The 12,543-nt window shown below is 38.4% G+C and overlaps 4 protein-coding genes across 4 annotated transcripts; 3 read left to right on the top strand and 1 right to left on the bottom strand.

Moving 5' to 3' along the window:
• Window positions 1–963: 963 nt before the first annotated feature.
• Window positions 964–2,157, top strand: AK88_00273 (uncharacterized protein; the record flags this gene model as incomplete). Its single annotated transcript, XM_012477924.1, has 4 exons — window positions 964–1,034; window positions 1,471–1,557; window positions 1,744–1,915; window positions 2,107–2,157. 4 exons carry the CDS (start codon window positions 964–966, stop codon window positions 2,155–2,157), a joined length of 381 nt encoding a protein of 126 aa, XP_012333347.1.
• A 1,262-nt stretch (window positions 2,158–3,419) lies between these two features.
• Window positions 3,420–7,547, top strand: AK88_00272 (uncharacterized protein; the record flags this gene model as incomplete). The annotated part of the gene is made up of 1 exon (XM_012477923.1): window positions 3,420–7,547. One exon carries the CDS (start codon window positions 3,420–3,422, stop codon window positions 7,545–7,547), a length of 4,128 nt encoding a protein of 1,375 aa, XP_012333346.1.
• Window positions 7,548–8,480: 933 nt separating this feature from the next.
• Window positions 8,481–9,665, bottom strand: AK88_00271 (uncharacterized protein; the record flags this gene model as incomplete). The annotated part of the gene is made up of 1 exon (XM_012477922.1): window positions 8,481–9,665. The coding sequence occupies one exon, from the start codon at window positions 9,663–9,665 to the stop codon at window positions 8,481–8,483; it is 1,185 nt and encodes a 394-aa protein (XP_012333345.1).
• Window positions 9,666–11,060: 1,395 nt separating this feature from the next.
• On the top strand, window positions 11,061–12,071 carry AK88_00270 (uncharacterized protein; the record flags this gene model as incomplete). The annotated part of the gene is made up of 1 exon (XM_012477921.1): window positions 11,061–12,071. One exon carries the CDS (start codon window positions 11,061–11,063, stop codon window positions 12,069–12,071), a length of 1,011 nt encoding a protein of 336 aa, XP_012333344.1.
• Between the last annotated feature and the right edge of the window lie 472 nt (window positions 12,072–12,543).

The following is a 12,543-nucleotide window of genomic DNA, read 5'->3' as shown; positions in this document are numbered from 1 at the left end:
TTATACATTTCCCTATTGTTCACCCCCTTACTACTGTACCCTCTTGAAATATTCAAGAACACATCAGAGTCTCCATATGCTTACATTTTTGTACATACAAGTTATGCGTGCGGGAAAAAACTTGTTCACTTAAACATCCACAAAATTGTCCTATGCAGAAGGGCAAGGTGAAAACTGTTCTTTCCTTTGCATAATGGAAGCATACATATAAATATGTCCTTAAGCGCACTCAGAAATTGTGGGGAATATGACAACTTCACAGCGTGGTGGAACAATGTTCGCCGTTTCAGCCCCATCCCTTTTTGTGCTTCACAATTTGTATGCTCTTCCACATGAAAGGAAAAAAAAAAAAAAAATTGTATTTGAACCTACATGTTTTTATAAAAATTAATGTGCTCTTTGGAATTTTCCTAACCCGCCTTACACCGTTAATTTGAAAGGTTTGCCGATCCTTCCCTGTTCACGCGCGCAGAAAAAAAACGGTTCTATTTTTTTTTTCCCTGCCTCGAACATAAAAATGGCCTCTATCGCACAACAGCATTAATAATTTAAAATTAACGTGACAAGAAATTTAGTTCCTTTCTCACAATTTATGCTAAGGTATTTAGCAACTATTTATATATTTACGTACGCATGTACATTTTACTTTCGTCCCGTGCGCAATAACTTACCCGAACGTGTTTCTCCTGCGCAAATTTGGGTAAAACATTTGCCTCGAAGAGGAGGAAGAAGAATCGTGACATTTAGTTCTCTTCGCAAGTTAAGGGAAAAAACAAAAAAAAAAAAAAAAAACCGGGTTTTTTTTTTTTACCCCCTTCTATTCTGGGAAAGGGGGAAAAAAAAAAAAAAAAAAAAAAAAAAAGGAACCATCAATAATGAGGTGGATATAATTCGACTGGTAGAGTTTCCTCGCGCAGTCTTCATCTTATTGGCACGAATCCTTAACAAGAAAGTATCGCAAAAATGTCTGTCCCAACGTTATCGAATAAGCCAGAAAACATCGACCTGCTTGTATTGCCGCCCGGAGAAAAAAAGTAATTAAAAGAACCACGTGAGATGCACTTGTATTGATCAATGTGTGGAGAGAGTGCGTTGTAGAAGCGAACGACTCCAAGAGGGGAAAGCTGCACGAAAATGTATTCTTCGCACAGCGACAGGAAAACATTTGGACAGTTGTGCTCTTATCGAAATGATTTAGGCTCACTCTACATAACCATGTTGGTTGATACTGATACTCCCTGAGTGGTCTGCATGGAAATTCTACAACCTGCATTTCCACTTGCAAATTGGGAGGGTTACCAAGGGGAGAAATTGAGCCCGTTTACGTGATCGTGCACATCAGCATAAACTTAATCGCGCGCGTGAGCACTTAACTGTGATTCTCACCGTGCGAACAACTTTCATGTAAGTATCGTCAAAAAAAAAAAAACCTCTCATTGCCCCTACCCCTTACATTTCATATTTCCGCAGAGTCAGTTGCGAAATATCGGAGAAAGGCGATTGCAACATATTTACCATAAAACTGGAGGACCACACCATAGGGAATTTGATAAAGCAGTAAGATACGTTAAAAAAAGGGGGGCACATCCAATCGCCCACATTATGTGTCCTTTTCGTGTGTGTATTTATCGCGTTTGTGTTGTGCGGTTCCACCACTTGCGTGCTCATATATGTGTCACCACACATGACGGGAAAGAATCTGTTCCTGCCTTGACAATGAGCTTTTTTTTTTCCTCCCATCAGGGCACTTTGTCAAGACCCCAAGGTCACGTTCGCAGCATATAGACAACCGCATCCTCTGCAAAACACCATCGAAATAACCATCAAACCGAAGGGATATGCAGGGGTTAATTTGCTTTCAGATAATGTGAACAGTTTGCTGTCCGATGTTTCCCAGCTGAGGGAATCGTTTAAGGTAATCACCATAAATGGAATTAAAAAAAAAAAAAAATGTCGTATGTAAAGATCCGTCGAACATATATAAGCAGAAAGGAAAGATTAAGGCTGTTTTTTTTTTTTTTCCTCCGTTTCATCTCTCGTTTGTACCAATTTTCATACACTACCACTGCCCCGATTCATCCTTTTGCTTATTCCCCCATCCTTTAGAAAAAGGTCCAACGGTACAAGGACAAGAGTGTGTATTACGCAGATGAATGATGTTGGTAATCCTCAAAACAGCTTCCTATGCCATTCCTTTTTTGATAATTTGAATTATGCTTACACAGCACAATTTTTTTTTTTTTTTACTCCTCCACTTGAAGCCACGTTGCACGTTGTACATATGTATACGCACTAACGAATGTGCGTTCATGCAGGCGCGCACACATACAAATGTGCTCAAACGTTGGCATTCTATTTGTTTGAAGATTTCTTGTTCTATACATTGCACCCCCGTACAACCCTCTTCCTTCATAATTTTAACTCTTGGGCTAACATTTTTTAAGCTACTTCATGTTTGTTTTTAAGAAAAGTATCATACACACCACATAGCGTTTCTCGCCCTATGGATAACCAATTGGCTGTTCGTATGCCCGCAGGAGCATGTGTATGTATACCTTTGTGCGCATTCTGGTTTTTTGCGAACAGAAGATGTAATCTTGTTTATTTTATGCTTTTTTCTCACATGTGCAAGGAAAGCTGCTGCCATGTGTTACAGCCGCATATTATCATCGCACAACTTATTCACCATTTCATGAGCGAAATGCACTTGTGTACACAATTATGCAGGTGACTTAACTTTACTGCTGCCCTTGCACTTGAGTTATTGTTTCGCTAGCATACGCACTGCACATTTATACACATATAAATAATTGTGCGTATGCATATATTTTTTTTTTTTTTAATTCACCGAGTTAACCAACTTCTTACCATACTTTTGATCTGTTAATTTGCTTAAAAATAAATATAAAAAGTTCCCCTATATGTGCGAAGCAAGTATTTTATGTTTCCCACAAAAGTAGCAAAAGATGCTTTTGTGAAAATGCTAAAAAATGGAATTATAGCTGTATTATTTGTATAATCTCCAAAGTGTGCTAAAAAAAATTTGAATGACGTTTACGCATAGGGGGAAATTACGCGGAAAAAAAAAAAAGTTCCACAGCGTGCCTGAGCACATGTGCAGTTGAGACCGAGCTTGTTCAACAACATAGGGCGGGGGCTCCGTACATGTGAACCAGCTCTAGTGCGGAGATGTGGTGGTAGTTGTGTAATGGTAGCTATGCAGTGGCAGCTAAAGAGGTGTAAATTGGAAAACACAACTTGATCCCATCATACCAGATCGGATTTCCATTCCCCCGAGGGACACCTTTTTTATTTTTTTTATAGCTATTGCGCTTCGGCGCTTGGTTCTATCCTTTTGTGTGCGGAGGAACACGTAGTTCCGAAGGAGTCGTCGAAAAAAAAAAAAACAACCCTCCACAATGAAAGACTTATTCTTCTCAGACATCAACAGTGCTCTGATTCTCAGACACTACGACAACAAACTGCTACTGCTCAGCGGGAACAAAATCAAATTTTATACCTATGAGGAAATAAAAAAGGTGGTTCGCGCACAAAATATTGCTATATACTGCGTCGATTATATAAATAAAAATGAAAAAATTGTGTATATTTCGAATAACGTAAAGTTAAAGTGCCCTCTCAGAATTAGTGAAGCCCGTTTTGGAGGACAGGACATCGGCTCGTTCAACAATGATAATGGCATAGATACAGAAGGGAAAAGGGACCACACCGACCAGGTTGACAGCCCACCTGCAGAAATTGCAACCTCTCAGAACTCACATGAGAATGACCCCAACAATGGCGAGTTGTCTAATGGTGCAGCCCATAGTGATACCTTCCCCAATGGGGACGCAACAACTACCGGAGAATCGCACAGCGAAAACACTACCTTAGCCGATAACTACGGCAAGAAGAGGAACGCCTCCGAGGCAGCAACAAACCACGTTTGCATCGCCTTTGAACACGGAAATGTGTGTATTTTCTCAGAAGACCAAGATAAAAAGGAGTTCATTTACCAAAAATTAATATATAGGAAAGTGTGCGACATTGTTAAAATCGAAATGTTTCAAATTAATAACAATCTGAACTGCTTAATTCTTTACAAGGATTATACCTTAATTTTGTACAAAGACAGGTACCTCAGTTCTGTTAAGCTACCCACACATGAGTATGCGTATAATTTCTGCTTGAGCACAAACTATCAAAATATGGCCGTTTTCAACCACATCAATATGTACATATATGATATTTCGAAGCAGGATTTTGGTGTGGACAGCAAGGGGGATGTGGAGGCAGAGGGGGGGGGGACACACGAGACGAGTGAAATGAAGGAGAATGAAGGGAGTGGCAAGAATGGGGGCAGCGGCGAAGGAGACAGCGCAACCAACCACTGTGTCGAGGTGAAGAACATCTTTGAGCTTTCGAAAAATTACAAAAATATTCTGAACTGCGACTGGCATCCAAAAAACCACTGTATTTCCCTGTGTGGGAAAAAGGACGTCCGGTACCTAACCATATACAATTACAAGGTGTATGAATTTTCTGGAGCAGAAATTCATGAGTCCTTTATCAACGCCACCAAGTTCATAACCATTTCGGAGGACGTAATTTTACTAACTACATTAAGTTGCGCCGATTACCTTTTTTGCGTGTGGGAATTCGAACAGGAGTATTGCCTCTACAAATTTAAGAGCAATTATTTGATTTCCCAGTTTGATCTGTCCTACTTCAATGACCATCTTCATATGTCCATGCTAGCGCAGGAGAGCCACTTAGCCAATGTAAAGCTACTGGGAAAAAAAATCTTGCAAAAAATCGAGTGGAATGGTTCAGAAAAGGAGACAAGTACCGCTGAAGAAGAATACCAAAATGACGGGTCCAACTATGAACACACCACTGCTGGAAGAACAATTCATGAAAAGAAAAACATAAACAACCTGGCTGATATTTTGAAAGATAACAATAATTACCACATAGAGAAGAAGAAAAAACACAGTGTGAAGAGCACGTCCACGCTTCTAAAACAACGTAATAAAATGAGCAGCCAGTTACGCACAGGGAGTAACGATAAGCGAAGGAATAGCGATTCATACTCGGGCGAACAGTACCTTCATTCGAATAATGTAAAAAAGAGGAAAAAGAAAATATACACGGATGACGATGAAGAAAGCAAAGACACATTTATCAACAGGACACATAAGAAAGTTGCACGGGATCGACATGGAGATGTGATAAACAAGAGGGAAGACACACAGGATGAGGACTACGGAAATAGGAAGGCAGATAATGACAGCGACTACGAATACAATAGTGACAAAAATGAAAAACACATTTCCCATAACAAAAAGAAACACAACAACCTAGATGAAGAAGACAATGAATACAATCCAAAGGAATACAATTTACAAGATTTTATAAACAAAAATAGAGATGTTATAAGGAATAGAAGTAAAGGCGGGCGGAATGAAGATCAACTTTTTGAAGACAGCAATTATTTGTTCGATAATGAAGATGACCAGAAAAGCGTAACCGGATTTAATACCTATGTTAAGGATAAATTTGACCAACTGAGAGAATTAAAAAAGCAAGTAGATTTGCTCCAAAAGCAAATTAGTGGTTATACAAAAATTAATCATGACGATTTTATTGTTCTCTGTCCAGGGTTATGTGAAGAACCAGAAAATATAAATGATCAGTGGTGCATGTTCTGGAATGATATAGGACATATAACAAAGAAAAAGGAGGGAAATAAGACCTACATCTATGTATACCTCTTCAGAGGGGAAGATGTTGGAAAGAAAAAAATCACAGATATTTACAACGTAACGGCTGCATCGCTAAGTGCTTACGGATTTGCTTTAGCATCCAACCCATACGAAAAATCTTTCTCAAAAAGTCACAGTATATTATGTTTCCACAATTTGAGGGATAATGTCATTTGGAACAAATATCTACCAAATGATGAGTTCATAAAAGGAGTAGCCAACGGAAATAATTTCGTCGCAATTGTCACATCTAGTAATTTTCTCAGAATATATTCTACATATGGATATATTATAAACACCTTTCTGTTGAAGGGTTTACCTGTAGCTATCTGTGCATATGACTACCTCCTTTTTGTCATTACTTGTCAATATATTTTTGAAGGCGTCTCCACATATAATATAAACAACACATATAATTGTACGCTCTACAAAATCAATGAAAATTTTACAAACTTGAAATCGAACAAGTACAACACATATCACATAACAATACTCTATGATGATGTTTTGTCTCTCCCTTCATGTCATTATTTGAATTGGGTCAATATGTCCAACTTTGGCATTCCATACGTTAGGGATACATCTAATTTTATATATGGTTTATACCCTCTTTTTAAGAACACCACCAATCATATTGTGTATGAATGGGTCCCAGTTTTCGACTTTAACAATTTAAACAATGTAGAACCTACGGAAAGAAGGGCTTCTGGACAAAACGCAAAACTTCTGCATGGAAATACGAAAGGTAGTAACGAACGCGCTGATACAGACGCACAAGAGGATGCAGGTGAAAAAGGAGATAATGAACAAAATGTGAATGATGATAATCCCGATGATGATATCCTTACATGCAGTGAATGCACATATTACCCTCTCTATTTTGACAATTTTGAACAAATATCTGTTATCAAATTAAATAAAAATGAAATCGAACCTAGATCGAACAAGATAGAAAGTTGTCTAGGTTACAACGTAGAAAAAAAATACATCCTTTCAAACGAATGCAATTTGATTAAGTATGAAAGATTTGTTAAGTTGATACAAACCAACCCTAACCTCTCCTTAGACAACGATTCTAACAATAGCGAGTTTACTTCCCTACCTTGGGAGCAGTACGATGAGTTGCGCTCTAGAGTAGACCTATTCTGCAAACAGCTATTTGCCAACATACACTACGATTATATGAATGATGGCAAAAATAAAAGTGCCAGTGACACTCTAAAATCACTAAACAAATTATACGATAAATGGATTATGCGAATGTTTGCTATACTCAAAAATGATAAAAAGAATCAAAAACTAGCTGTGAAAACATCGAGGTTATTCAAAAATATTAAAAATATGATGCTTTCCATAAGTCTTGTGGATGACGAATACAGCACATTGCACAGCGAAATTACAAACGAATATTTAAAAAGACAAATAAAAGATGAAAGCTACAAAAATTTTGAAGAAAATTTACATTATGATGATGATTATAAAGACGACGAACAGAAACGGAAAGAAATATACGAAAAGTGTTACAGTAATAATCAACACATGTCTGAGGATGAAAAAAAAAATATCCCTGACGTTAAGCAAACCAACCAACAATACATCAACGTCGCTAAGACGCAGGGCGAACATAAAGATAAAAAGGAAAGTGGATTCCTCGATAAATTCTTTACCGGTGTGACGAAAAATCAAAGTGTGGACAACCTCTTCTCTCAGGAGAAAAAAACCACGCAAATTAAGAAAAACAACACCTTGGAGAGTTTCTTCTCCGAGCTGAAGGAGAACTGAGGAGGGGACAAAGTGATGGGACAGGAGGTGAAAGGAGCATTGTGGGAAGCATGCGTACCCAACATATTGCAGTGCATATACATATAGGCATATTACCATGTTGTGCATTTTTGTGCCCATTACTGAGTGTTTTTTTTTTTTTTTTTTTTTCCTCATCCGCCCCATCACGCATGTATTGCTATTTAACCCCCTGGACGGCTCATTCGTGCCGAATTAAAACTTCTTACCCCCGAAGCAACGCCTTCGATGCAACTACACATGTGCTCAAACCAACACACCTGAAGGCAAATCTTTTGAGCAATTTGAATTAAACGTTTTATGTCCCCGCGTCTTTTCCGTTCCTTTTGAGAGCATGTCCACAGCGTACTGCTTGCCCCCAAAACGGCGAATCTAAAAGAACCCCAAACCGTTGTCAGTTAACCCATTTTTCTAGTGCTATGCGTCTCCCCGGTTTGCATCTTCGTGTTACGCATTGAACCATTTTATTTGTAAACGAACACGTAGGTGACTTGATAGGTATTTGCCTGCGCAGCACATGACCAATATTCTTAATACAAAAGAAACAGTCCCCCTGGGGCATAGTTCAACTGAAAAAAATAAAGAAAAACTGGATGCAATTATAATCTGCAAATTGCAGGTTTCAAATTGATGAATTAGCGCTGCTGAGGAGGCATTCCATCCCCCACACAATTGGAACGCTTTCCACCTGACTATTCTCTGCATGTACAAAAAAATGCTACATGAAAAAGCACCAAATGGTGCCCACAGGAAAAAAAAAAAAATAATAATATAATAAAACACAATAAATATGTGTCTAGTTGCGGGCTGACTTATCCAAAATGACAATTCTCCCAAGCGCTCAAAGACGCTTGTGGAAAGGTTTCAAATGTATTCGCGCTGCTAAGAAGGAAAAGGGAGATGCTGACCTCCCTATTAAGCAGGCTCCATGGGGTCCAAAATGTACTTTTCGTCCTTCAATTTCCTTTTGGCCAATTTCCGCACCGCGGTTTGCATTAGCCGTTCCCGTCTATTCTTGCACTTAAAGTTGATAATATCGAACAGCCTCCTCTGTTTAAACCTCCTCCTCTTTGAGGACATCTTTGACTTCATGAAGGGGTTCTTTATGTCATACGCGATTGGGCCATTTTTCTTTAGAAGGCAACTTGTAGGAGAACCGAAAAGTTTAAATGACGAATCTTCACTTACTTCATTTGAATATTCAAATTCGCTCAGGTTCTTTTTTATCATCTCGAAGAATTCTTTTTTCGATGTGACTGTGTCGTCTTTCGCCTGCATCTTCGGGTCCTCCAGTTTGTCATCCCTTTTTATTGTATCTTCTTGAAAAGACTGATCATTCTTTCCCCCTTCTTTTGATGAGCCACTCGAGGGAGCAACATAATTCTGTTTTACTTCCCCTGTATGGCTATCATCCATAGAACCCCCCTCCTTTTTATGGGTCTCTTCAGTTTTATTCTCCCCATTTTTCTTTTTCAGTTCAAGCTGTTCCCTAATTTTGTCGTAGTACTTAATCCGTTTCTGAGTAACCGGGTCGTAGTACTTATTAATAAATGACTGCAGACCGTTAATATAAAAAGCGTTGTTTTTAAATTTTTCATGGACAACCTCCAGTATGTGAAAATATGAAAAGACATTTTTAAAATTAAATTTATTCTCCGTGATGGTAAAATTTACATGTCTACTATAATTATATTTGGCTTCTTTCTTTTTGGACGAATACCAATAATCGAACTGGTTAAATTTACGTCCTAGCTTTTTATTTTTGTAAATGTCCTTAATATTTTCATATTCCTTTAATATATTTTTATCGTACTTAAAGTATTTCTGCTCAGGATCTAATTTGCTTAACTTCTCAGTTATCATTATGTAAGCACTATGTTTTTTTTTTAATTTCTGATTTATTTCATTTCTTATTCTTCCCTTTCGTATTCTTCTTTCCAGAGAATTCTTATATTTGTACTTAAATTTTTTGGTCATAAATAATTTCGATCCCTGCTTAAAGCTATTCTGTATGGGTAAAAAATGAAATATTCTTTTATATCCCCTTTGGTGGAAGACCTTTTCTACGACCTGCTTTGCGCCACATGTAGGCAAAAACATTTTGTCATGGTGTTGCATAAGTTGGGTCAAAAATATAAGCACAACGTTCAATGTAATCAGTGAAAATCTCATTCTAACGTTTCTGAATGTTCATTTTTTCCCCTTTTTTTGGTTCCTGGTGTTGCCTCCTCTGGTGTTACGCGCCTTGGTCTCGCTGGGAAACAGGCCCCAAAAATGAAAGCAGTTGCAGACGCGACGATTTACATCGGTGTGTACACATCCGCGTGTATTTTTCCCGATGCTAAAACGTCCCTGTTCATGTTCGCCCCCTCTTAATTCCTAGCTGTTATGAAGAAAAGGTGCTGCTTTTCAGTCCCCTTCAGCGTACAAATAGCTCTGTCTAAACAATAACTCCTTCGCATTTCTGCGCATGTTGTTCTAGTAGGAAAATGTTTACTTCCCTTCCCCCTCTGTTTAGCCTTCCAACTGGGTTCATTAAATACGGAGCGGCAGAGCAGCGGTGAAGACGGGGAATGTGACACAAAAGGGCCAGATATGATAGGGGAAAGGGAAAACACAGAAGAAGTTCCCTTCAGTCCATCATATCCACGCACAACCACAATTTTGCGCACATTCTTGTTAATATTCCACACAGGGCAAACTATGCAATTATTAATCCCAGACATGCAGTAAGCTCTAAGGCAAAAAAACACGAGTACACCTTGCAGCAGCTGTAAAGTACTACATCAGTAGGCGCTTCTGCTGGCACATAATTGGAAAGGCGGTGGGTGGGGGTTTCTCTTCGAAATTGTTTTCCTTTATAATAATTCACTTGGCGTTAAGTGCCGCGCTACTGGAACACTGATTAATTTTATCAATAAACCAGTTCTTACCGTTTTCAAAGCGCATTAGCAGTGTGTTCTCTGGATAAGCGGCAATGTGCTTCCTCACACAAAAGAGTAAAAAAAAAAAAATAAAATGATAAAATTACCACCAAATTGTAACCCTCTTTTAAACGCATAAAGGGGGCTTGCAAAGGCGAGAAATGTGTTCACGCAAAATGTGCACGAATAGGCGCTTGTTGCCTACACGCAAATGAAAATTGTGCATGCGGTGTGGCAAACCTGTTGGAGATTTAGTGATGAAAAAAAAAAGGAAAAAAAAAAAAAAAAAAAAAGAGAATATTCCAGCGACAGGAAACGTAATAAAACAAACGTAATGGCAATGCACATATGCTACCCCCGAATGGTCTGTGTACAGCTTCCTACCCAACTGCACGCACGCACGAACCCCAGGGGGTAATCCACCAGCCGAGGGAGCCACTCACACTGCGCGCAAATATCTATAATGCATACCAGCTAAAATGGTTAACATTAGCAACGTGGTCCCATTTTACTCCCATAATACAAGTACTTCAAAAAAAATGAAATCACGGATAAGGGGGAAAAAGAAAAGATGACTCCTAGGTACTACTTCTATACGAAGGAGATTACACATATCTTCTGGGGGAACCTACTATGCAAGCCTAACACCAGGTTTGTGTCAATCGACGGAAGCTTCCTAAACAACCCTATTGGAAGCATTTCACGATTTAGAATAAAACAAACGTGTGCTAATCAGAATGAAAGTGAAGAAAGGCAAAAAATTTCCTCATCTCAAATTTTTTCAAAACACACTTTCATGTATCCTAACCAAAACAAAGGCTCCACAAATGGCACTGACCAATACAGAAGAAACAGCTGTATCGTTGGTAGCATATCGGAACCTAGGATAAAAGGAGGAAACTTACTCTTCTGCCAAGATAAAAAATTTTTCAGTGGAAGAAGTGGAGGATTAAAAAGAAGGAAAAAAAGAAAAGACGAAAGAGTTATAAATACCTGTGCAGGAAAAAGGTTGGAATTTTTTTATCCCAAGAAAAAGAGAAGACAACGAATTGGCCTAATTCAAAATAGCAGAAAAAATATAGTGTACGATAATGTTTTGAAAAGGTTCCTAGTTTATTATTACAAACAGGGTATTCAAGTGTTTAGAAGTTTCAGCTGTAAAAAAAAAAGAAAATTCGAGACAGCCAGAAACAAAGCTATAATTTTGTCCAAACAGTACAACAAAAAATATAGCAAGCAAATCGAAAAGGAACAGAGAGCTCACAAAACACCCCTTAATATCAATGACAGCAGCAATTTAAGCGCAAAATATGATCATAATGTGACAAGAAATGTTAAAATTGTTCCTGATAGAAATAAAAGTGGATATAGGGGCGTCTTTTACGACTCCTCTGAGCATGCTTACATTTGCGTCTATAATGAGGCGGGCATAAGAAAATTTCAAATTTTTAAAATTCAAAATAATGATTATCTCGAAGCGTATAATTTAGCCGTCATGTGTCGTCGCTACAAGCTTTTTAAAAACTTTCAATTCGTTTCCCAGCGAAATCGAATACGCAGTGGGCGCATACATCTTAAGTGATATTCTTGCGCGTGGTCCTGCACTCTCCACTCCCTGCGCATTTCGCCTTGGTTGGCTTCTCTGCACGTAGCGCCATTTTATCACCCATACTGTGCTAATGCGCTAGGTGCAGGGAAGCCAACCAGGAAGCGTAACACCTCTATATAAAACCCTTTAATTAGGGAAAAACATAGACATGTTTTTTTTGCCCACACTTCGCTTCCTTCTTTTTGTTTCCAAAAATTACCATTAAAAACGTTGCTTTAAAAAACCCATTTGTGAATTATACATCATACATTCATTTTATGTACAATAAAGTTTAAAAGTTCTACACGGGAGGTAGGCCTACGTTGCCACGTTTCTACGTGTACCTATCCCACTTTTTCGAGCAACATGTGAGGGATGCTTCTTTGGGAGCTCCTCAAAAAAAACGGATCATACAACTATACCCATGGTGCTAGCCACAGGGCATAAAAATGAAGGTGCACAAATA

This window comes from Plasmodium fragile, assembly GCF_000956335.1.
Source record: "Plasmodium fragile strain nilgiri unplaced genomic scaffold supercont1.2, whole genome shotgun sequence".
NCBI classification, from domain to species: domain Eukaryota; phylum Apicomplexa; class Aconoidasida; order Haemosporida; family Plasmodiidae; genus Plasmodium; species Plasmodium fragile.
Note: the sequence above shows the minus strand (reverse complement) of the source record. Positions and strands in the feature narration are given on the sequence as shown.